At 61.0% G+C, this 22,591-nt stretch overlaps 1 protein-coding gene across 1 annotated transcript in view; it reads left to right on the top strand.

The window, feature by feature from the left end:
• LOC121497818 (cell wall protein DAN4-like) overlaps positions 1-18,918 on the top strand; it is a 35,728-nt gene extending 16,810 nt beyond the window's left edge. The window contains exons 5-6 of the mRNA XM_041767524.1: positions 12,051-12,265; positions 18,791-18,918. Coding sequence (XP_041623458.1) covers positions 12,051-12,265; positions 18,791-18,918 — 343 coding nt within the window. The remainder of the gene's footprint in view (positions 1-12,050; positions 12,266-18,790) is intronic.
• Positions 18,919-22,591: the final 3,673 nt, after the last annotated feature.

Here is a 22,591-nt window from a genome sequence, read left to right as displayed (position 1 = left end):
CTTGTGGAGGGCTGAGCGCACTGCCAGGCTGTGTCCTGAGTGTGGAGCATCGCGAGGTCGAGGCCCGGGAACGGTCACTAATTAACGAGGAGGAAACGGCTGCGCTGGGATGTGAACCAGGCAGGCAGTCTGGGCCTGTGCCCCCTCCAGGAACATAATTAGCAGCCAAAGCACCTACTACGTGCTGGTGCTTCCCACGTAGCGGTGCAAGCTTCACCACCTTGCCGAGCGGATAACACCGACCCCGAGATGGACTTGAACTTGGGCTCCCCACTTCGGCTGGCTCCAAAGTGAGGCTCTCACGGAGCCTCGGGGCCGCCCCCCTCGCCTCCGGGTCTCAGGCTGTGGCACCCCAGCTAACCAGGAGGGACCTCAGCACCCCAGGGCGGCGCCCTCAGTCCGCCACCACCCAGGGCAGGCCTACGCCGGGGTCTGTTGGGGCACAGAAGGTGGCGGATTCCAAGCCCGCCTCCCGGCTTCCGGGGCTGTCGGGGCTCCAAGAGGGCCCCCCGCCAAGCCTGACACGGGCCCAGGGGAGCGCGGGGCGGGGTGGGGGGCGGTCAGGCCTGTTGGGTTCTTGGCATCCCCGCGAGCAGCTGCCCGGGCAGAAAGGTTTCATCTTTCCAGACTGGATAGAGGAATCTGCCCCCCTCCCAAGTTCTCGTTCCCAGCGAAAGACCTTGGCAAGACCCCTGATCCTCTCTCCTTCCCTGGGACGGATGGCTTCCAGCTGCCTGCCGCCCCGGCCTGGGAAAATCCTAGGAGCTCTGCAGGTCCCAGGACCTCTGAAACCCGAGTGGCCCCTGCAGCACCCGGCCCTCCCGTCCGCCCCACCCAGGGCCCCCGCAGGCACCACCTCCCTCGCTGCCCCCCGGTTTTCCCCAGCCAGCCCCAATGACAGCAAGCACAAACACGGAGCACTTAGAACCTGGGCGGGGGATTAAGCAGAGGAACGATCCCGTCATCGATCGCCCAGGGCATGCCCACCGGTGGGGGTCACCTCACCCGTGCTCAGTCAGGGTTCCCCACGCCCTTGGACGTCGGGCGCCTTACAAACGGGGAAACAGGCTCAGAGGCATAAGATGCCCGGTCCCATCGCTGATGAACAGCACAGCTGGGGAGTAGCTGGGTCGCTCTGCGGTCCTCCAACTCCCTCGCTAAAAAAGTGGGGAAACTGAGGCCCGAGCCAAGAGGACACTGCCTGGAGCATCGGGGCTGGGTGTGAGCCCAGGTGTGTCTCACCCCGGGGATGGTTCTCAGTCCGCTCCCCTCCCTGCCTTCGAGCCAGGATGCTCTTCTGGCTTCATGGACCCTGCCTGGACCCTTCATGGACCCCGCAGCCAGCCTCCATCCCTCCTTCATCCCCACAGAGGAGAGGGTCTTTGTGCAATGTGGGTCTCCTTCAGGCCCTGCGGTGACTGCCATCACCTTGAGAGCAGCGCATGGCCCTGGCCCTGTGAGCACAGCCCTGTCCCTGTCCCCGGCGCCCTCGAGATGCTCCCCCTCCAGCCTCATATCCTACACAACGTCCGTTCCCCCAGACACGCGCAGCCCTGCTGTGCTTAGGGACGCTGCTGCTTCAGCCCGGCCTGCTCTTGCCCTCACTGCGGGGCTCCACACTGCATCCTGACTGCACCCCCCCAGCTTGCCTGCCTCCCCCACCAGGCTCGGGCTTGGCTCCATTGCTCTCTGGGGACACTCTGCAGGACCTGCCACCTCTCCCCGTCTGGTCGGAGAGCAGCAGAGCACAGCAGCCAAAAAGCCCAGGCCCGGGACGGACCCTCGCTCTTATCACAGCCTCGTCACCCTGGGCTGTGTCAGTGGTGCTTGGAGCCGGCAAGGGCGCCAGAGGGCCCCCCAGTGCCTTCCCCCAACACCGCCTCCACGACGGCCTGGAATGACCAGCTTAGGAAGAGTGAGAGGAACAGGTGTCGCCCCCTCCCTCCGCCCCCCTGCAGCGGGGGCCTTTCCCACACGCGGCCGCCAGCTGGGGAAGATGGATGGGCCCTCCCCGGCCAGGGCCCAGGAACAGAGGGCTCATGTCACAGGAGGCTTCACATCCTCGGCTGCAAAGGGCCATAAAACGTCCTGGAGCCAGACATGGGATTCAGGCCATTTTTCCAAGTCATGGGAGATTGGTTGTTTGTTGGAGATTTTTTTTTTCTTTTTCTTTCTTTCTTTCTTTCTTTCTTTCTTTCTTTCTTTCTTTCTTTCTTTCTTCTTTTTTCTTTCTTTTTTCTTTCTTTTTTTTTTTTTTTTTAGAAGAAAAAGAGAGAGAAGGAGGGAAGACTTTCTGTAGCACTGTCCCCAACTCCAGCTGCCTGTCGCAGTCGCGGTCAGGAGACACCAGTGGTGGCTTCCCGCACAGGCTTCCTCTGCCTCCGCCCGCCCATCCAGCCCGGGCCAGGCCACAGCGGTTCCCCTCCCTTGTTCCCCCAGAGGGATGGAGGGGCCTCGGGCCTCTAAATCGGGTCCCTCTAGCTCCCTGTCCCACCCGCCGCGGGGTTTGTCAAAAGCAGAGACGGGGTTGCACTGGAGCATCTGAACAGCCCAGCCAAGAGCAAGGAAATGGGATAGAGCGGGCCCCTTCTGCTCTGACCCCCTCCATCCCGTGTGCACCTTAGTGGGGCGCTCCACTCGATGTCACGCAAGCGCCGGACCTCTCTCTGGGACTCACTGCTCCCTGCTGAGATATGGGTACCGTTGTCCTTTTGATCATGGAGACAGGACTGCTGAGTGCTGACTATGTGCCAGACACAAGGCCTGCTGAGTGTTTACCCACGATCTGCTGTGGCTCACCACCCCCTCACCCTCCACCCCCACAGGGCCACAGATGGGGTGTGAAAGGATTAACGGCTTGCCCTAGGGTCACCCTGCAAGGCGGTGGGAACTGAGATTTGAACCTGAGCATCTGGCGCTATATGCTGTGCCTCATCCCATGGCCTCCAGCAAATGCTAAAGGCTCTGAATGAAAGCTGGGGGTGCAGGGGGGTCGGGGGGAGCTCTGGCACGGTGGGAGGGACGTCACCCCAGGTCCCACTTCCAGGACAGAACTTCCAGGTTCCCTGCCAAACCCTAGGCCAGAGGCAGAGATCCTCATCCCGCCCTGCGCCCCAGGCCACCTCCCTCCTTCCCCCTTCCTGGACTTGCTTCACCATCTACTGTCCAGAATTCAAATACCCTGAGGCCACCCCCCACCCCGTCCCCCCTCAGACTGTGGCGTGTTGGGGACAGAAGCTGATGATTGATTTCTTGAGCCTCCCTAGCTCCAAGCAGAGGGCCTGCCACCGATTCATTCATTCTGCAAGCGTTTATTGAGGACCTACTGTGTGCCCGGCGCTGTGTCGGCCCCGGAGCTACGCCAGTGTCCCCTTACACACAGCCCCTGCCCTCCTGGAGCTGACCTTCTGGTGGGACGGACAGGCACAGATCAAGTCGCTGTGCTGGGGGCCTTAGGCGATGTGGTGGTTGGAGGGCAGGGGTGTCTCATGTTTACACGGAGACCCGACGCATTAGGAGGAGCAGCCTGGGAAATGAGGGGAAATGTAGCCCAACTTCCTCTGCTTACAGATAGGGAAACTGAGTCCCAGAGAGCTCACACAGCCAGTTAGCAGCTGAGTTGGGACGAGGTGCCCGGGGGCCCCCACACCTGCCCGGGGCTTGGGCGCTTGTTCCCCTCCCCACCCCACCCCCCAGGAGGCCAGCAAGGGGACAGGGCAGGTGTCTCCAAGCCCGAGGCACAGCCTGGGGAAGAGCAGGAGGGAGGTGACGGGGCCCTGGATCTGCGGAGGAGTGGGGGCTGCGGCCCACCTGTCGGGCACAGAGCCCCTCCTGGGGCTGGCCCGAGCCTCCCCAAGGCCTGCCTGCCCACCCCACTGAGTGGGCTTCAGAAAATTGATTTTCTAACAGCCATCCATCAACCCAGCACATCCAGCTGTTGGCGTGACACCCGCATCCCCAGAGGCTCATCCACCTGAGGAGGAGCTCCCTCCTCCTCAAAATGACCTATGTGATTCCAGGAGCTGGTAACTGGAGACCAGAAGAGCACCTCCCTGGCCCCCTTACCCCCAGCAGCCCTGGGAGGGGCCTTCAGGGCCACCTAGCTCACCCCTCCCCCAAGATGCCTCTTTGGCCTCACAGCCACCGGTCTGCTTGAATGCCCCTCGGCGACAGGGCGCTCAGCCCCTCCCGCGGCAGCCCTGGCGATGACTCCAGCTCCACCCGAGACAATGAGGCAAGTTGATATCACACTTGTTCAGGAGATGACAAGATTGGGCTCCACGGCAACCTGGACAGTCCCTAGGAGAGGCGAGGGCCTCTTACTATGGATACGAGGACCCAGTTATAAAGACAAGGGGACCCAAGGCCAAGAACCACATGTCACCCATGTTGAAGGTAATAGGACGACCCCTCGGAAGATAAGCAGGTGCTGTTAGGATCCCAGGGCAGGAGCCGAGGAGTTGAGCCCAGAGAGGGGATGCAACCTGCCTGACGTCACACAGCCACGGCGGGTAGGCCTTGAGCCAGGGCCTTCGCTTCCCAAGTGTTGGGCCAGAACCATACTCTGATCCACAGGCCTTCTGCAGGCCCCTGGGAGCAGTCAAGACCCCAGAACTCACACCCTCCTCTCCGTACGTCAGTCCATCACCCCCGAGGCGCTCGTTTGGCAGGGACTTGTGGGACAGATGAGCTGGACCCACAGCTGGCAGGAACAGGGCCACAAAGAGTTAAGGCTCTGCTGGGACTGCCTTGATCCCCCTCAGCAGGCAGGAGGAACGGGGGTTTGGGTTTCATGCCACCCCCCACCCTGGACTGGCTATAAAATACGATCGTGTCTCACTGCTGATTGATGGTCTGGGGAGAACCTTGGGGAGGTGGGCTGGGGCGAGATCAGATTTTCAAGGGCTCAAGCACTGATATTCTATCCGAGGCCTCCTGGAACCCGCCACCGGCCCATCTCCACGGACCCTGCAAGCCCCGGAGGAGCCTGGGTAGTGGAGAGGCCAGGCAGATTGCCACGAAGCAGAGGGTTCCCGGGCCCAGCACCTGCCCTGAGAGTGGCCCTCGGGGTCTCCTCCAGTGGCCCTGGCCACCTTGGGCCTGGGCGGCTGCTTACCCACTTGTGCCTTCTTCTCCCCAGTACCTACCAGGTGCCGCCCCTGGCTCCATGGAGCTTTCCATCCAGCAGGCCCACGAAAGAATGAGTCTAGAATTTCGTTCCCACCCCTGGTGTCCAGGACCGAGGACCAGGTCAAGGGTTAAGGGCTGCCTGGGGTTTGGGCTCTGCCTCCAGGCTGACCCAGGCTTGAACCCCAGCTGTGCCGCAGAGGACCGACCCTTCCGTGCCTTCTCTGCACGGGGGCCCTGAGACGGTGTCTACCGTTTGGAGGTCCCGTGTGGAGCCAAAGAGGTCGTGAGTACAGAGCTCTCAACCCGGGGCCTGGCGCTGAGTGAGTATAATCAACGTTGTCCCTTACGATCTCAGGTCCCGGAAGAGGCCCGGCGTCCTGCGTGAACGAATGAGGCGGGTGCGCTGGGCAGCTCATCTGATCCCACCGTGGTGTGTGAGGTGGGGAGACTGAGGCTCGGCGGCAGCACTGCCGTCCTCCTGCGGGCCTCCACTGGAGACTTCCCCCTTTCCTCGTCGCTGACTCCTGGCCTGATAAGGAGGGTCGGCGAGGGTCGGCAGCCCGAGGCCTTTGCTGGAGGCGCAGCTCAAGGAGAAGCTGTCTTCGCAGACCAGTGAGGTCTCGCTTTTGGCCCCTCGTCAGCCATGGATGTGCAGAACCCAGCCTGGGGACACCCTGGGAGCTGGCGCTGCTCAGCAGAGAGCCTGGGACAGGTGAGAGAGCCTGGGTCAGGTGAGAGAACCCCGGGTCAGGTGAGAGAGCCCCGGGTCAGGTGAGAGAGCCCGGGACAGGTCAGAGAGCCTGGGACAGGTCAGAGAGCCTGGGACAGGTCAGAGAGCCCCAGGTCAGGTGAGAGAGCCCAGGACAGGTCAGAGAGTCCTGGGTCAGGTGAGAGAGCCTGGGACAGGTGAGAGAGCCCCAGATCAGGTGAGAGAGCCCCAGATCAGGTGAGAGAGCCCAGGACAGGTGAGAGAGCCCGGACACGTGAGAGAGCCCAGATCAGGTGAGAGAGCCCAGGACAGGTGAGAGAGTCCTGGGTCAGGTGAGAGAGCCTAGGGAAGGTGAGAGAGTCCTGGGTCAGGTGAAAGAGCCTGGGACAGGTGAGAGAGCCCCGAGTCAGGTGAGAGAGCCTAGGGAAGGTGAGAGAGCCCCAGATCAGGTAAGAGAGCCTGGGACAGGTGAGAGAGCCCCAGGTCAGGTGAGAGAGCCCAGGACAGGTGAGAGAGTCCTGGGTCAGGTGAGGGAGCCTGGGACAGGTGAGAGAGTCCTGGGTCAGGTGAGAGAGCCTGGGACAGGTGAGAGAGCCCCAGATCAGGTGAGAGAGCCCATATCAGGTTGGGGAGCCCCGGCCATGCCCCTTCAGCGTCCATCCCTCTCGGGTTCTGCCCCCAGTGTTGGTCACGTGACGGCGTGGGCATTAAATGTGCAGGCTCGAGCGCCTGGCTCCCCAGAATTCAGACCCCAGCCTCGGATCGCACGCTGGTGCAGCCGCTCTGCAAAGCAGTGCGGACGTTCCTCAAGAAGTTAAAAACAGAGCTGCCCTGCGGCCCAGCAATTGTACTACCAGGGATTTACCCCAAAGGTACAGATGTAGTGACCGAAGGGGCACCTGCACCCCGGTGTTCACAGCAGCAGTGTGCACAGGGGCCAGGTTGTGGAAAGAGCCCAGATGTCCACCGACGGCTGATGGATAAAGAAGATGCAGTGCACACACAAGAGTATTACTCAGCCATCAAAAACACGAAAGCCTGCGGCCTGCAACACCGTGGGTGGGACCGGGGGATATTATTCTCAGTGAAATAAGTCAATCAGAGAAAGACAATTGTCACATGATCTCACTCTCAATCACAGGAAACAAACTGAGGGTGGGGGGACAGGGTGGCTGGGGGATGGGCATGGCGGAGGGCGCGTGATGTCACGAGCACAGGGTGTTATGTAAGACCGGTGAATCGCTGACCTCTACCTCTGAAACCAATATTACATGTTAATTAATTGAATTTCAATAACATTTTAAAAACAACGACAACAAAACAAATTCCACCATCATCTAATAGCTGTGTGTCCTCTCTCTCTCCAAGCCTCAGTTTACCCCTCTGTTCACTGGGGATAAGATGATGAGAGAGGGCAGACGGTTCGTTTCCGGTCTACCCTGGGCTCATAGTAGGTGCTCAGTTAGCGTATGAGTGATGGGGATTTCCAGGGCCCAGTCTGGTCCCACAAATAGACTCCGAAGGGAGAAGAACCCGCAGCTGGCAGCTGGCCTTCAGCCCTGCCCCAATCTCCCTGCTTCTCAGCACCCCCAATCCCCGGGCCCCGGGGACCCTAATCCACCCCAGAGTGACATGCGCCAAGTGCCCCAACCCAGCGCCCGCCTGCACAGGGGCCGGGGATCACACGGGTCAGGAGAAACCCAAGCCCCTAGACCCAGAGGAATGTCAACAGCAGATTAGACCTCGTGCTGTTCCCAGGACCCACAGCGCGCCCCCACCTTCTGCTCCAGGCCCCGTCCCCGAAGCCAGGAAAGCCAGGCCTGTTGACAGAGCCCTTCCCTCCTGTCACAGAGGCTCAGAGACAGCGAGGGGCTTGCCCTGAGTCACACAGCAGCCTCGGCCTGAGCCAAGGCCAGACCCCAGGCCTCGCTGCTTCCGGCGCCCCGTACTGACTGTGACCTTGACCAGGTCAACAAAGCTTTTCTCCCTCCCTCACTTGTCAGTTAACACTCACTGCCCCAAACACCCTGGACGGATCCGCCCTCGCCCCCTCCCCACTCCATTCCCCCCACTCCCACCCCAACCTCAAGGGTCCTCCCAAATCTCATCAGCCAGGGGCTCTACAGAGGGGTTGCAGACTAGCAGGCCTGGGACCCACGGATATTTTATCCGGAGAAGAGGGGGATCCTCACACTGTAGCAAAAATTCATATTTCTTGGGGCACCCGGGGGCTCAGTAGGTTAAGCTCTGCCTTTAGCTCAAGTCGTGATCCCAGGAGTCCTGGGATCAAGTCCTGCATCGGGCTCCCTGCTCAGCGGGGGTCTTCTTCTGTCCCTCCCTCTGCTCCTGCTCCCTCTCTCTCTCTCTCTCTCAAATAAATGAATAAAATATTTTTTTAAAAAGTCCATATTTCTAGCCTCTCTTGAAAACAATGTTAAGGGATCCCTGGGTGGCGCAGCGGTTTGGCGCCTGCCTTTGGCCCAGGGCGTGATCCTGGAGACCCAGGATCGAATCCCACGTCGGGCTCCCAGTGCATGGAGCCTGCTTCTCCCTCTGCCTGTGTCTCTGCCTCTCTCTCTCTCTCTCTCTCTCTCTCTCTGTGTGACTCTCATAAAATTAAAAAAAAAAAAAAAAAAAAAAAAACAATGTTAAGGCTACACCTTTCCCCATGGTCCCCATGCAGGATCAGCCCAGCCTCTGTCAGCAATTCGGTTTACAAACTCTCGGGTCGGGCTTCCCCTTGGGGTGCGAGACAGTTTAGGGGAACATGGAAACTAATCCCCACCGAGCGCTGAGGCCGTGCTGGCCACTGTTCTGGGTGCATCACATGCGTTGGGACATCAGGCCCCTTAATGATGGGAATTCCTGTTGTCCCACCCACGAAGAACCCGCACTCGGCTGCACACCTGGTGGACGAAGGTCACAGTCCAGAATGCGGAACCGGAGCCCCAGGCCGGGTCCAGCAACCCCGAAGCCCAGAGCTCCTGCCACTTCGCATTCAAAGCGGGGGGACCACTGCTTCCTGGGCCTACAAACTCGAGTCTCTGGATTCAAATCCCTCCAACTCACACCATTTTCTGGGCAGACTCTCCAGCTCCCCTCTGCTCCCCAGAGAGGCTCCCTCCCCACCCCAGCATCTAGTCCTGGAAAGTTTCTGGGGTTCACCTGCAACCCCATACTTCCCTCTCTCACCCCACACTGCCATCATGGTGCTGAAGCAAATAACGAGGGTCTGGCCGGGGCCACCCTCCTTCGTCAGCTCCCTCCCTCCTTCCTTACACTGCCCTGTGTCCCCCAGGAAAACCGAGCACCTTCTGATCCCATGGCCTGCCCTCCTCCCTGCCTCCCTGCCCCTCTGCCTCCCTGCCTGAGCTCACTGAGCCCCCACCTCTCAGGAACTCCCCCTCCCCAGGTCCAAACCTTTCCCTCTGGGTCAGTGTCCCCTGCACCCCTTACCTTCCCCACCTGTGGAATGGAGGCCAGGATCCCCCCGTGCAGGGACTGCATGAGGATTTATCCCACCCTCCATCGAACAGCTACTGATCCCCTGAGGGTTCCGTGCGATAATGTCAGCAGAGCACCCCCACCACAGTAGGAGCTCAGTCCACGCTGCCTCGCCTGCGTTTTTCTACCTGTCTTATCTCAGGCTCTACATTTCCAGTATCCGGGAGGTAGGATCTTACTTTTGTTCAGCTTCTTTTGCTTCTGGGCCCAGAGGGTCGCCTGGCACATCCCAAGAAGTTCACACTCTGAACATCATACGAAGAAACCCCAGGGATGCCCAGGTGGCTCAGTGGCTGAGCAGCTGCCTTCGGCTCAGGTCATGATCCCGGGCTCCTGGGATCGAGTCCCGCATCGGGCCCCCTGCTCAATGGGGAGCCTGCTTCTCCCTCTGCCTCTGCGCTTCCCCCTGCTCTCTCTCTCTCTCAATTAAATAAATAAATAAATCCTAAAAAATAAAATAAAAGACAAAACTCGAGTCCCAGTGCCCTAGGGCTTGGGCCCCAAGTGACCTTTGCCCTCTGGCAGCAGCGGTGACGCACGGAGAGGGGTCCCAGTCGGGGTGTCAGCATCAGAGAGCAGGTAGGCTGATAGGGAGGAAACACTCCGTCTGAGCTCACAACCACCTTGGTCGTGGATTCACTCGGTTGGCACTTACGTAGCGAGCACCTACTATGTGCCGGTTTTGTTCTAGGAAGTGGGGTCCCAGCAGCGACCAGGACAGAGGTCCCTGCTCTCAGGACACCTACATCCCAGCAGGGAGAGACAGATCACACACTCAGAAACCAAAGAAATAAGCAAGATGGTCTCGGATGCAGGAAAGGGCTAGGGGGAAAGTCAAGGCCGGGAGGCTCCTGGGCCAGGCCGGAGAGCACGGCGGCCGACTCCGACGTGGGCCAAAATGGGGGGCAATGTGCAGGAGGCTCCCGAGTGAGATGTGGGGTGCAGGAAGGTGGGCTGCGCGTTGGCAGGTGCCCTGGGCGTGTGGAAGAGCTTGCGGTTAGGAGCCCGAAACCGGCGGGTGCCCATGGAGCTTCAGTCGCGTCCGGCGTCTCGGCCTGACCTAGTGACCTAGTGACCTCGTGCGTCACTTCAGCCCCGTGACGCTCAGCGACCGCGTCTGTGGTACGGGACTGGAGGACGGTGGGGACCAGGTGAGCCTGCGGATGCACAGGGCTCGGGAACCTGTCAAACCCTATCAATCCGGAGCCACAACTGTTATCAGCACCACCACGACCGAATTTCCTGGGAGGGAGATGCTCCCGGCGTGGGGGGCACACGGCAGGCAACGTGCAGAGGCACCGCGGTCCCACGTGTCCCCAGCGCCCACCGCCCAGGGGACCTCCTGCCTCGAGACAGGACAGAGGGACAGGGTGCAGCTCCCATCCCGGCTCGGCCACTGGCTCCGGCCTGAGCTGGGGGCTGACCGATCCTAGCCTCAGTTTCCCCTTCTGTCAAGCGAGGGGACCGGGCCAGCGGACTCTGATGGCCCTTGCAGCTGGGAGCCTGTTAAAGACCTGCTCTTCCTCCGTCGGGAGGCTCGGTGTTGGGCCCAGCTGGCCACACCTGGGGCAGGGCTCCCGGCGCGGCTCGCCCACAGGCCTGCTTCACCCCTAGGCCTCCTGGTCCCGGCCCGGTGGGGGTTAATCAGCCAGGCAGCCTCCCCCCTGCAGGAGGAACGGAGAAGGGGGCGCCCAGGGTCCCGGGTTCCCCCCTGCACCCTGCCCCCCAAGCACACCCTGCACAGCTGCCTCCGCATCCCCGCCCCGGGCTTCCCAGGCTCCCGGGGACCCAGGAGGAAGTGAATCGCATTCTTGAGGGCCTGTGTCAAGCTCTCAGCTTCCTGCTCCCCCCTCTCAGACCCCCCCACACCCCGACCAGTTCCCCGGGTCCCCTCTTGCGCCTCCCCCTGCCAGGGCAGCTTAGCGGGCACAACCCCTGGGCCTCCATTCCCACCCCTGCAAAATGGAGACAATCCCTACGTCCAGGGGGGGACACTCAAGAGGCGGGTCCGTATGTAGGAAGTTCTGGGCACATGGTGACAGCCGCTGACACCGCCGGGCAGCCCGTCAGTCCTCACAACGCGCACAACCTGGAGGCAGGCTTCTCTGCATTCTCTAGGCAAGGAAACCAAAGCCCAGAGACGGTGAGTGGATTGCCTGAGGTCACACAGCTGATCCATGGGATTCGAAGCCGGAGTCAAACCCGGGCCTTTCTGGCCCCCCAAACCCACAGGCTTAATTACCCTTAAAGTGTCTGTCGCCCTTCATGCCTGGTGGCGGCTCCTCTTGTGACTCTAATGCTCGCTCTCTCTCCCTCCTTCCGCAGCGCCTCCGCTCCCCGCCTCTCAGCCTTCCTGACCCTTCCAGCACCACACGTGTGCTCACACCTTTCCTGGAATGCCCAGCCCCGAACCACCCCCCACCCCCGGCTGGCCACCCTGATCCTCCAACCTCTGCATCTCCTCTGACCCCAAACATGCACCTGACATCCGGTCACCTACCACCTTGTTTTAGACCGTGCGTGTGCGTGCGTGCGTGTGCGTGTGAAATTGCTGTTTTATCGATGACTCCTGAAGATGAAAAGTCATATTCACTTTTTCACCAAAATGTGCTGGCACGAAACCCATGTTGGGTGCGTGGCTGACAGATTGAAATCCGTAGGTTTTGCTCCTGCCATCGCCATCCCACCCCCTCCTCACCACTGCCAGCTCCTGCAGCCGGAAAGGCACCAACACCTTCATCTCCTTTGTCACAAATGCTACGGTCGTCCTGGGCTATGGCAACAGCCCTGAGGCCGTCACCACAGCTTCCGACGACGACGTGTCTACTCGATGCATCACCCGGACCAGGCGCTGTGCCGGGAGCCTTCCGAGCACCTTCTCATTTACTCCTCCCAGCGACCAGGCCCTGCCCTGTGGAGCGAGTACTCTTTGTATTTTGTTGTTTTTGTTTTTGTTTTTTTAAGATTATTTATTCATGAGAGACACAGAGAGAGGCAGAGACACAGGCTGAGGGACAAGCAGGCTCCCTGCAGGGAGCTTGATGCAGGACTCGATCCCGGGACCTGGGATCACGCCCTGAACCAAAGGCAGACACCAACCACAGAGCCACCCAGGCGTCCCTGGAGCGAGTACTCTTATCCACTGTGCCCATTTTATGGATAAGGAAACTGAGACACTGGAGGGTTTCTGTTCTTTCTCTTCTTTCTTTCTCTTTTTTTTTTTTTTTTTGCTTTTTGTTTATTCATGTGTTTCGTTTTTCGGAGTGGAACGTGAGTGAAATCATATTTGTCTTCCTCAGGCTGACTGAGCTCACGTGGCACACTGCCCACTAGGTCCATCCACGTTATCACAAGTAGAACGATCTCCTCCTTTTCTACGGCTGCGTCATATTCCATCCTACGGGTACGGGTACGTGTATATAGAGCGCGTCTTCCTTAGCCGTGCGCCTGTGGACTGGCCCCAGGGTTGCTTCCCGGAAGGGTTTCTTGAGCCCTTGAAGTGATGGAGTCAGGAGAGGAGCCCAGGCTAGTCTGACTCAGGTCCATCATCTGAAATGCTTCACACCATCTCCCCCAAAACCACAGCAAAAACTGTCACCACTTTGCATCACTAAAGCCTGCTCAGCAATGTGAGCCCAAGGCAGGGGAGCGACCCGGGATGCCGGCCTCGGGACCCCAGCCCGGCCGGGCCACCGGGGGGCCACTCCTACCTGTCCCCCCCGGGGTAGCCACCTCTACACAGGGGGGCCCTGGAGAGGAAAGGTCAGGCCTTTGTTTGAATGACTGCATTCTACAAGCATTCATTCAATTCAATCTACATTTATTGAGCGCCACTGGGTGAGCCAGGGGGACACAGAAGTAGACAAAAGAGGAACAGGCCCTACTCAGATGGAACGTGGGGGACGGACTTCAAATCAATCATTCCAGGAGGGACAGGGCACCGAAGAGAGGAGCCGGCTGTAAAATGTGAGTGGAATGGGATGACCTAACCTAGTCTGGGAAATCCAAGGGAACTTCCTGGAGGAAGTAACAGTGAAGCTGAGACCTGAAGGCCAAGTGGGAATGAGCTTAGGCTAAAAAGGAGAGTATGTTGGGGCCCTGGGCAGGAGTTCTGGTGAAGGATACAGGATGTGCAAAGGCCCTGGGGGTGGGAAAGTCACCTCCTCTTAGAAGAACCAAAGAGAGCATGAGACAAAGATACTCAGAGGACACAGGGGAAGGTGGGAGCGACCAGAAATTGAGGAAGTCCTGCCAGCCTCGTGGAGAGTGGAGGACAGACCATGGCGGGGACAGGGTGGCGGTTGTCTCTGGCATTTGGAAGGAGAGTGCCCAGTTGAGAAGACAAGGGGCCCCGGCAAGCCAGCGTGAGGCCCAGCGGAGGCAGCCGGAAGGGCCGAGGGGGCGGAGGAAATGCTATGGATGGTGCTTGGCGATCATGCAGGGAGAATCAATTGCGCGGGCTGGTGCCGGCCTGGCACCGGGACACAAACGCCGAAACGTCAGGCCTGTGATCTGAGAGCATCGCCCAGCAGCCGGCGAGGGAGCGCGCGGCCCCACGGGTGCAGGCAGAGACGGGGGATGAACAGCAACCCCAACACCCCCTCACGGAAACGGGGCATCCCAGATGGCGCTGGCGTGCAAGGGCCGGAGGATGTGTGTCCTGAGCTCTTGTGCACGCAGACAGCTCAGCTCCGCAGACGCGGGCCGGGAGGGCCAGCTGGGCCGGGATGCGACGTGCGCCTGCAGATCCGTGCGAATCAGGAGCAGGCAAGAGAGTCGAGAAAGTGCGGCCACCCCGGAGGGTGAGGGAGGTGGCTGGGGGGAGGGCAGGTGGAGGGAGACCCCCCCATGGGGACCTGGGGAAGCTGCCTCTCCGCTGGCCTGGTGCCTGCCTCCCAAACACAGCAGCCCCAAAGCACATCCTCCGAGCACCTACTCTGGGCTGGGAACTCTCCCACGTCCTGTTTGAATTTCTGACTCTACCTTCCCAGAGAGGGTGTGACCTGCAGGGGGAGGTGTGCGGGTGGGAGAGCGGAGCGGCCCGCGGAGGCCACCCCCCAGGTGACCAAGGAACCAGCACCAAAGCGACGGTGAAGGGATGCTCCCGAGTCCCGACGCCAGGCCTGGCACCGTCAGGAGCCCTCTCCAGGCTCCAGCACATCTGATCCGTGCCGTCAGGTGCTCTGAGGGGCATCACCATCCCCAGTGTACACATGGGGAAGCTGAGGCTCCTAGAGCAGTAACTTGGCCAAAGCTGCCCTGCTGATAATGAGAGACGAGCCGAGAGTGGAACTCCATGCCCGGTAGCGGGTCTACACCTGCAGCCCTCAGCCCCCCGATCCACCTCGGACAAGGAAACATGCCAGGTGTAGGACGACGGCTCCGGGGAAGAGCTGGAAGTCCCAGGACACACGGCACCCAGCAGGGGGAAGAGGCCGGGGACAGGTGTCAGGGATCCAGAGCTCAGAGCACAGCTTCCCGGGTCCCAGCGGGTTCTCACCCAGCCCCTGGCTTCTGCGGGGCTCTCCTCTTACACTTGGGGTCAGGGCGCTGCCTGCTTAGACCTTCCCGGGGCTTCCCCCGTGACCTGGGAATAAAACCCCCAGAGCTCCGTGTGGCCTGGGAGGCCCTGCCCATCCCCTGCTGCCACCTGCCCCTCAGCACTCGCTGCTTCCTCTGCCCAGGCCTGGCCGCCCCCTGAGACCCCTGCCCTGACCCGGCCACTGCCCCGCTCCTCCCAGCACTTGCCTCGGCCCGACGTGTCTCGTTCGTGCTTTCTCTTTTCTCTGTACGATCCCCCCTGCGTGCTGGAATGTCAGCTCACGCGTGCAGGGGTCACACATGTCCTGCTCTTGTCTCCAGCATCTAGAACCATGCCCGGCACGCAGAAGGTGCTCAATAAACATCTGTTAAAGAATGGGGATGGAAGGACGCCTGGGTGGCTCAGCGGTTGAGCGTCTGCCTTCGGCCCAGGGCGTGACCCCAGGGTCCCAGGATCGAGTCCTGCATCAGGTTCCCTGCAGGGAGCCTGCTTCTCCCTCTGCCCGTGTCTCTGCCTCTTTGTGTGTCTCATATATAAATTGAAAAAAAAAAAAAAAAAAGAACATGGCTGGGCGGTGGCCAACCAAGTTTCCCACATGAGGTCAAGGCTCTGCACACAGGGAAACTGAGGCTCCCGGAGGCTGCATCGCGGCGGAGGGCGGAGGCTCGGAGGCGCTCTTGCCGCAGAGCTGGGATCTGTCCACGGCCCCGCGTGCCTCCTTTCCACACCGAGTGTTCACGGGCTTCTCTCCCTCATGCCCCCTTGCCCCGGCCCCTGCCCTCCTCGCCCACCCCTGCCGGGGCTGGACCCTCAGCAGCATCACGGCCTGCCAGCCGGGCTCGCTTGAGGTGGAGGTGACCTAGTGACACACTACAGTGCCACACACCCTCTCCATTCCTCAGACCCTGTGTTATTCCTTCTGCTACTTGTCCCTCAGCCCCACCTGGAGCTCGCGCCTCCCACACTAGCACAGGTGCGTGCGGGTGCACGCCCGGGGACCCCGGGGAGCCGTGGGCAAGCACGTCCACACACACAGCTGCAGAGCCGTGCCCAGAGGCACGCGGCGCTCGAGTGCTGACACACGCACAGACACACCTGTGCGCCCTCACCCCCGTGCGACACCTGCCACGTGTGCACACGCGTGCTCGTCCACAGGAACCCACACGACCCTGGTCTCCTCCCCCTCACACACCCGAGCCTGGAGACCCTCGTGCACCTGGTCACGTGGAAGCACACACGTGAGCCGTGAACACAGCCAGCCTGGGCCTCCGGCGCTGTGCAGAGAGAGGGGACCGGCCCAGGGGGGCCAGCGGGGACGCGTTGGCGCGAGTCTGCACAGCCATGTCCCCCCTCGGCTGTGTCTCCCACTGCGGCCTCTCCCCAGGGCAGGCGATGGGCCACAGAGGGTGTGCCCGGGGTCTGGCCTCAGGCTCTGAGGACCGGGGACCCCAAGCCCTGCCAAGCCAGACCACCAGACCCCGGAGCCAGAGCCCAGCGGCTGTGAGGCCTCCCTTGCCCAGGACTGGGGTCAACAGCACCATCTGCTGTCGGCTTCTAGAACTATCCGTCGAGGGCCTCTTCCTGGCCATCCTGGGGCTTTCCCGGACCAGACCCAGGTCACGACCCTGAGAACCAGCTGCAGTTGAGGGGACACCGGCTCCCAAGGTCTAGAGCAAGGCTCATCATCGGAGCCACCCAAGGTGGGCACCACACTCCTTTTACAAACAGGGAAACTGAGGCCCAAGTCAGGGAGTGACGAGATCCACGGATTGCCCCAGGAGGAAGGGCAAGACGGTTCACAAAAGAAGAGCGTTCTCAAACTCCTCATTTTGTCTCATGTCTTTTTTTTTTAAGATTGTATTTGTTAATTAATGAGAGACAGAGAGAGAGAGAGGCAGAGACACAGGCAGAGGGAGAAGCAGGCTCCGTGCAGGGAGCCTGACGTGGGACTCGATCCCAAGACCCCTGGGTCACGCCATGGGCTGAAGGCGGACGCTCCACCACCGAGCCACCTGGGCGTCCTGTGTCTTAGGACTGAGTTCCATAGACTTCCCTGGGGGAGCTGCGTGGTGGCGCCGGCAGGCTGCGGTGAAGCCCCGGGGACACAGGGGGCCCTGCCGTCGCCAGGAAGGCCCACGGTGGCCTCACCCAAATGGGTGCAGGCACCCCTGAGCCTGTGAAAGCAGCCCCAGAGGCGGGGGGTGGGGGCAGGCAGGAAACCGCAAAGGGATGAGGGATGTGGGGAGGGCCAGGCCCCAGCCCCGGGGCAACGGGGTGGTTCCCGAGGTCACGGGAGCCGATGGTAGGCTCCGAATCGGTCCGGGTCCCCCAACTCCCAGCCCAGAGCCTTTGCCTTCCACGCGGCTGGCCCCCTCCTTCCCTTGGGCTCAGAATCACCCGTTCTGGGGCTGGGGGGCTCCTCCACCCTGGAAGCATCCACCGGCCTCCACCCTAGACCAGGGGGCTCCGACCAGGGGGCTCCGACGAGCCTCGCAGAGCAGGAGGCCTGGGGACAGGGCGGCCTCCAACAGGTTCCTAAGCCCAGCCCTGGGCCCCGCTCCCGTCCCTGGCAGCCTCCTCGTAAGATGTCATGGCCTCTCGGGGCTTGAGGGGTTCCTAACAGTAGCGGGCAGACCAGGGTGCTGCGGTTTATTAGGGGGGGGGCATCTCCCCGCACGCAGCCACTTACAGCCCAGGAGAGCCGGCCTCGGGGAGCTGCACCACCCCAAGGGGCTGCGCCAGGGCTCGCCGCTGGGACACTGGCCCCACTGACACCGGCCAGGGCAGCGCTTGCATCTTGGAACCCATTCAGCAGTATTGGCGTCCCACTGCGACAGGGGTACAGAGACACGCGGAAGCTCAGTAACAAGTATTTATCAAGCACCTGCTGTATACCCGGCACAGTCCCGAGTACTAGGATACAGCACAGGATCGAACCGACGGAACCCTCTTCTCCTGGGAGACAGACAAGCAAGATGAATCACCAGACGGTGATACAGGTCGTGGAAAAAAGCAGAGCGTGGAGGCAGGATAGGGAGCACCTGATGGGGTGCGGGTGTGACAATAAACAGGAGGAGGCTCAGGGACGGGTCACTGAGGAGGGAGGGTTTGAGCAGGAACCTGAGGAGGTGGGGGAACCAGCCGGGTGGACGTGCCTTCCAGGCTGAGGAACTGGCATGTGCAAAGGCCCTGGGGTGGGGGGAGCATGTGTGGTGACTGTGCTTGAGAAACGGCAAGGGGGCCGGTGTGGCTGGAGCAGCGCGAGCAGAGGCGAGTGAGAGCGGGCGGTGGCAGGGGGATCGCGTCGAGTCTTGGGGGGCCCCATCAGGGCTCCAGCCTCCACTCTGGTAGCAAGATCTAACTAGGTTTCAGCGGGTACTTCAGATACCGTCGGCTTAACGGACTGGAGGGGGGCTCGGACAGAAGAAGCCGGGAGACCAGTGAGGGGCCGCCCAGAAACCCGGGGGAGAGATGAGGGTGGGCCAGGCTGGAAGAGGTCACACTTGGGCTCTGCTCTGAAGGTGGACGCACGCGCACACACACACGCACACACACACACACGCACACGCACACGCACGCACACATGCTTCCCGCGTCACTGTTCCCCCAGAGGCAGTCCTTTGCCACTCTCAGGAGCAGCTTAAACCTTCAGCTCTTGTCTCATCCCCTCCTTACCTAAGTGGGGAAACTGAGGCACAGAACAGCAAAGAGATTTGCCAGTCATTCAGGGACTCAGAACCAGGACACAGTCTCCTGACTCCCTGCCCAGTGCTCACTCTCTCGCGTGCTACAAGCCCCGGCCTGCCCCTCAGCGCAGAGGTCGGGGGTTTGGTCAGGCCTGCCCACTCTTGCCACAGAAGGGGGGTGACATGGGGACTGAGAAGGAACACAGCTTTGTCCACCAGACCTCATCCCCCTCTACTCCATCCGCGGTCTGCTCCGCCCCAGCCAGAATCTGGATGGATCCTCTCACAGCCCAGATCTAGCAGAGCACGTCTACACCCTGCTGGTTAAGGAGACACCGAAGAAGTGACCGTGGCCTTTAGCCCCTAACTCAGAGACTTAATGAAGGCATTCAGCCGGAAAGAAAGGGATCAGCATTAACATGCTCTTCACTGTCACCACCACCACCACCACCAGGATAATCATTGACATCACCCATGTGGTTAACCCATCACCACCACCACTACCACCACCACCACCACCACCACCACCACCACCACCACCACCACCAGGATAATCATTGACATCACCCATGTGGTTAACCCATCACCATCACTGCTACCAACACCAATACAACCACCACCACCACCACCACCAATATCATCACCACCACCACTACCACCACCATCACCACCACCACCACCAAGATAATCATTGACATCACCCATGTGGTTAACCCATCACCACCACCACTACCACCACCACCACCATCACCACCACCACCACCATCACCACCACCACCACCATCACCAGGATAATCATTGACATCACCCATGTGGTTAACCCATCACCATCACTACTACCAACACCAATACAACCACCACCACCACCACCACCAATACCATCACCACCACCACTACCACCACCATCACCATCACCACTACCACCACCATCACCATCACCACCATCACCACCATCACCATCACCACCATCACCACCACCACCATCACCAGGATAATCATTGACATCACCCATGTGGTTAACCCATCACCATCACCACCACCATCACCATCACCAACACAATCAGCCCATCACCATCACCAACAACAACATCACCACCACCAGGACAATCACCGACATCACCAACTCAGCCAACCCACCACCATCACTACCACCATCGCCATCACCAACACAACAGCCCATCGCCATCACCACCACTGTTTCTACCAACAGCACCACCACCAACACAAACACTGCCACCACTGTCATTGCCGCCGCCACCAGCTTCACCCCCAGCATAAACACCATCGTGATAATCATTGTCATCACCATCCACACATGTCATCCTCTCCACCGTCATTGCTGAGTGGACCAAGCTTGGGTTGCCCCAGGGAGCCCAGGGAGCCCCTGCAGCTGACACGGAACCTGGAAATCTCTCTGGAGAGAGTGAGGGGCTGAGTCCCAGCCCCCAGGGAGGAGTCGGCCCGGTGAGCACAGGGAGGAGTGGGGCTGGGAGCACCGGGCCGCCTGCTGCTGCACCTGGAGGGTGGGAGCAACCGACAGGACCTCTCCCGTGCAGGCGTGGGCTGACCACGGGGACGACGGACCGGAGTCCGAGCAGCTAGAAAGCGGTGACAGCAGTTCAGGAGGAGACAGGCGAGCAGCCCCCGGGAGCCCGCTCGTGAGGCGAGCGCCTGGAGCGGGTGGCTCCTGAGTTGGGGCTCAGCGGGCAGGTGAGCCTGGCCCAGGGGAGTGAGTGCCACCCTGGCACCATCACGGCTTCCAACTCCCGTCCATGGCCACAGCAAGCAGCCCCATGACAGCCGCACCGCAGCTGGGGACACATCCCGTCACCCCACCACGAAGCCCGCTCCCGGGCCCTTCTGCCTCCTTCCCTTAAGGACGCGCCCCCTCGGGCGCTTGGTGGAGGCCCTCGTGGGTTCTCCTCCTGGGAAGCAGAGCCCGAGATGGACACTCGTGGGCAGGCGTCCCGAGGACAGCCCGTGGGCGGACACATGTCCACGAGGCGGGAGAGGAGTGGCCTTGGGCCCAGGGAGAGGCCGGGCTACATGCTGGCACCACAAAGGTCTGGGCGGACCCCACGGGGTCCCCTTCACAGCCGCCCTCAGGGGGCCCGGGAGAGTTGGCCCTGACCCTCCTCGGTGTGGGGTCGCAGCTCTGGAGAGGGCCGAGCACCGCCGCCCGCCACCCTCCCAGCAGCCACCTGGGGGGTCACCTGGGGCCCCCACTGCAGCATCCACCACAGACGCTCACTAAATGCTACGTTCCCACCTTCCCTGGCACCTGGGTGTGGCCGCGTGACTCCACTCTGGCCAATAGCCTGCGACAGGAGATCGTGTGCGCCGCCTCCAGGATGTGCCCTATGCTGCCCTCCCCACGCTCCCACCCACCGGCTGGGACGCTGCCGTGAGAGTGGGAGCCACAGGCACCACGGGGGGTCCAGGGCTGGGTGCGACATGTACAGGGCGGCCGAGTTGCCCGCCAGGTCTCCACGGCACAGCTCCAGACCGTTACCTATTAGGGAAACAACTGCTGCTGTGTTTAAGCATTTTGGGGGCGGGGGGGGGGCTCTTTGTTGTAACCTGCTCTCCTTTACCCTGTTTGAGCGGCCACCACCTACGTCATGTCCTGACGACAGGATGACCAGGGTGTTACAAGGTTGCCGTCAGGGTCAAGCAAAATAGGGACGCCTGGGTGGCTCAGTGGTGACACGTCTGCCTTGGGCTCAGGGCGTGATCCCGGGGTCCTGGGATCGAGTCCCGCATCGGGCTCCCTGCATGGAGCCTGCTTCTCCCTCTGCCTGTGTCTCTGCTTCTCTCTGTGTCTCTCATGAATAAATAAATAAAATATTTTTTTAAAAAAGGATAAAACAAAATAGTGTACAGATGACAGGAACAAGAAGTGTCACCCTCTTTCAAGCTCGCCACCCTATTGCCCACGTGTCCTCGATGGTGCCCCTTGTCGTGGGGACTTTAATAAGTCGCGGGCGGCCCTGCATCACTGTGAAGGCCACTTCCCTGGCACCCACACCCTAGTGACTGGAAGGGTCAGCATCGTTCTCACCGACGGTCAGACCTCGATCCATCACCAAACAGGGACACAGGGCCTCCTGGAGCCTCAGTCTTCTCATCCGTAGAGAGGGGATGAGAACCCCCAGGATTAAACAGGATGATGTATGTGAAACACTCATAAAAGATGCCCCCAGCCCCTGCTACTGTCACACGGTTGCTCTTTCTCTTCCTAAAACACCTGCACGGACCCACACGAGGAAGCGAGCCCCGGTGCTTCCCTGGGCCTGGAAACGTGCCGGGCGAGGTCGGGGACCCGAAGTCCGACAGCTGGAGCCCGCGCCTGCGTGTCGTGTGGACCTCCCCAGCAGGTCCCTCAGGAAGCGGGGACCGGCCCCCCACCCCACGCCGAGCGTCCCTCTGATTCCTGGTGGAAGGAATCGGCTCGAGGCCGCCGGCCCAGGGCCCAGCCCCCTCCTCCTCCACGTGGGGAGCGCCGGGTCCCCCCACCCCGATCGGTGCGGGGGGCAGAGGCAGAGCCGCATCTGCCCGGCGCTTCAAAGCTCTTTGACACTTGTTAATGTCTTCCCGCTTCCGTGCAGGAGGGTCTGGTTCGCATTAGCACCCCGGGCCCCGCGGTGGTCGGACGCGGGGCTTGGGCTCCATCCAGAAAGTGTCAGACTCCGCTGGGGCTCCTCCGACTACTTATCTAACATGGAACATCGAATGGTTTGATCTGCCAATTAGGCTCACCCGGAGCTGCTAACTGGAAGCAGATGGGCCTATATGTTGTCGTATGGAAACCTTGCACTCCCCCCTCCCTGCAGAAGGGGCAGGCGGCGCCCCGCCCTTCCCCGCTCAGCCGCCCCAGCACCCCCGATGGCAGCAGGTCCAGGGCCTCCCTCGGCGGGGGGTTGGGGGGGCAGTGGGGGGAGACCTCACCCGTGAGGCTCGGCCTCATCCCCTATTCCCCGAGCTGGAGGCAACGGTTGTTGCCAGCTGTGGAGCGAGCGG

The sequence above is a fragment of the Vulpes lagopus genome, chromosome 8, assembly GCF_018345385.1.
Source record: "Vulpes lagopus strain Blue_001 chromosome 8, ASM1834538v1, whole genome shotgun sequence".
Taxonomy (NCBI): domain Eukaryota; kingdom Metazoa; phylum Chordata; class Mammalia; order Carnivora; family Canidae; genus Vulpes; species Vulpes lagopus.
Note: the sequence above shows the minus strand (reverse complement) of the source record. Positions and strands in the feature narration are given on the sequence as shown.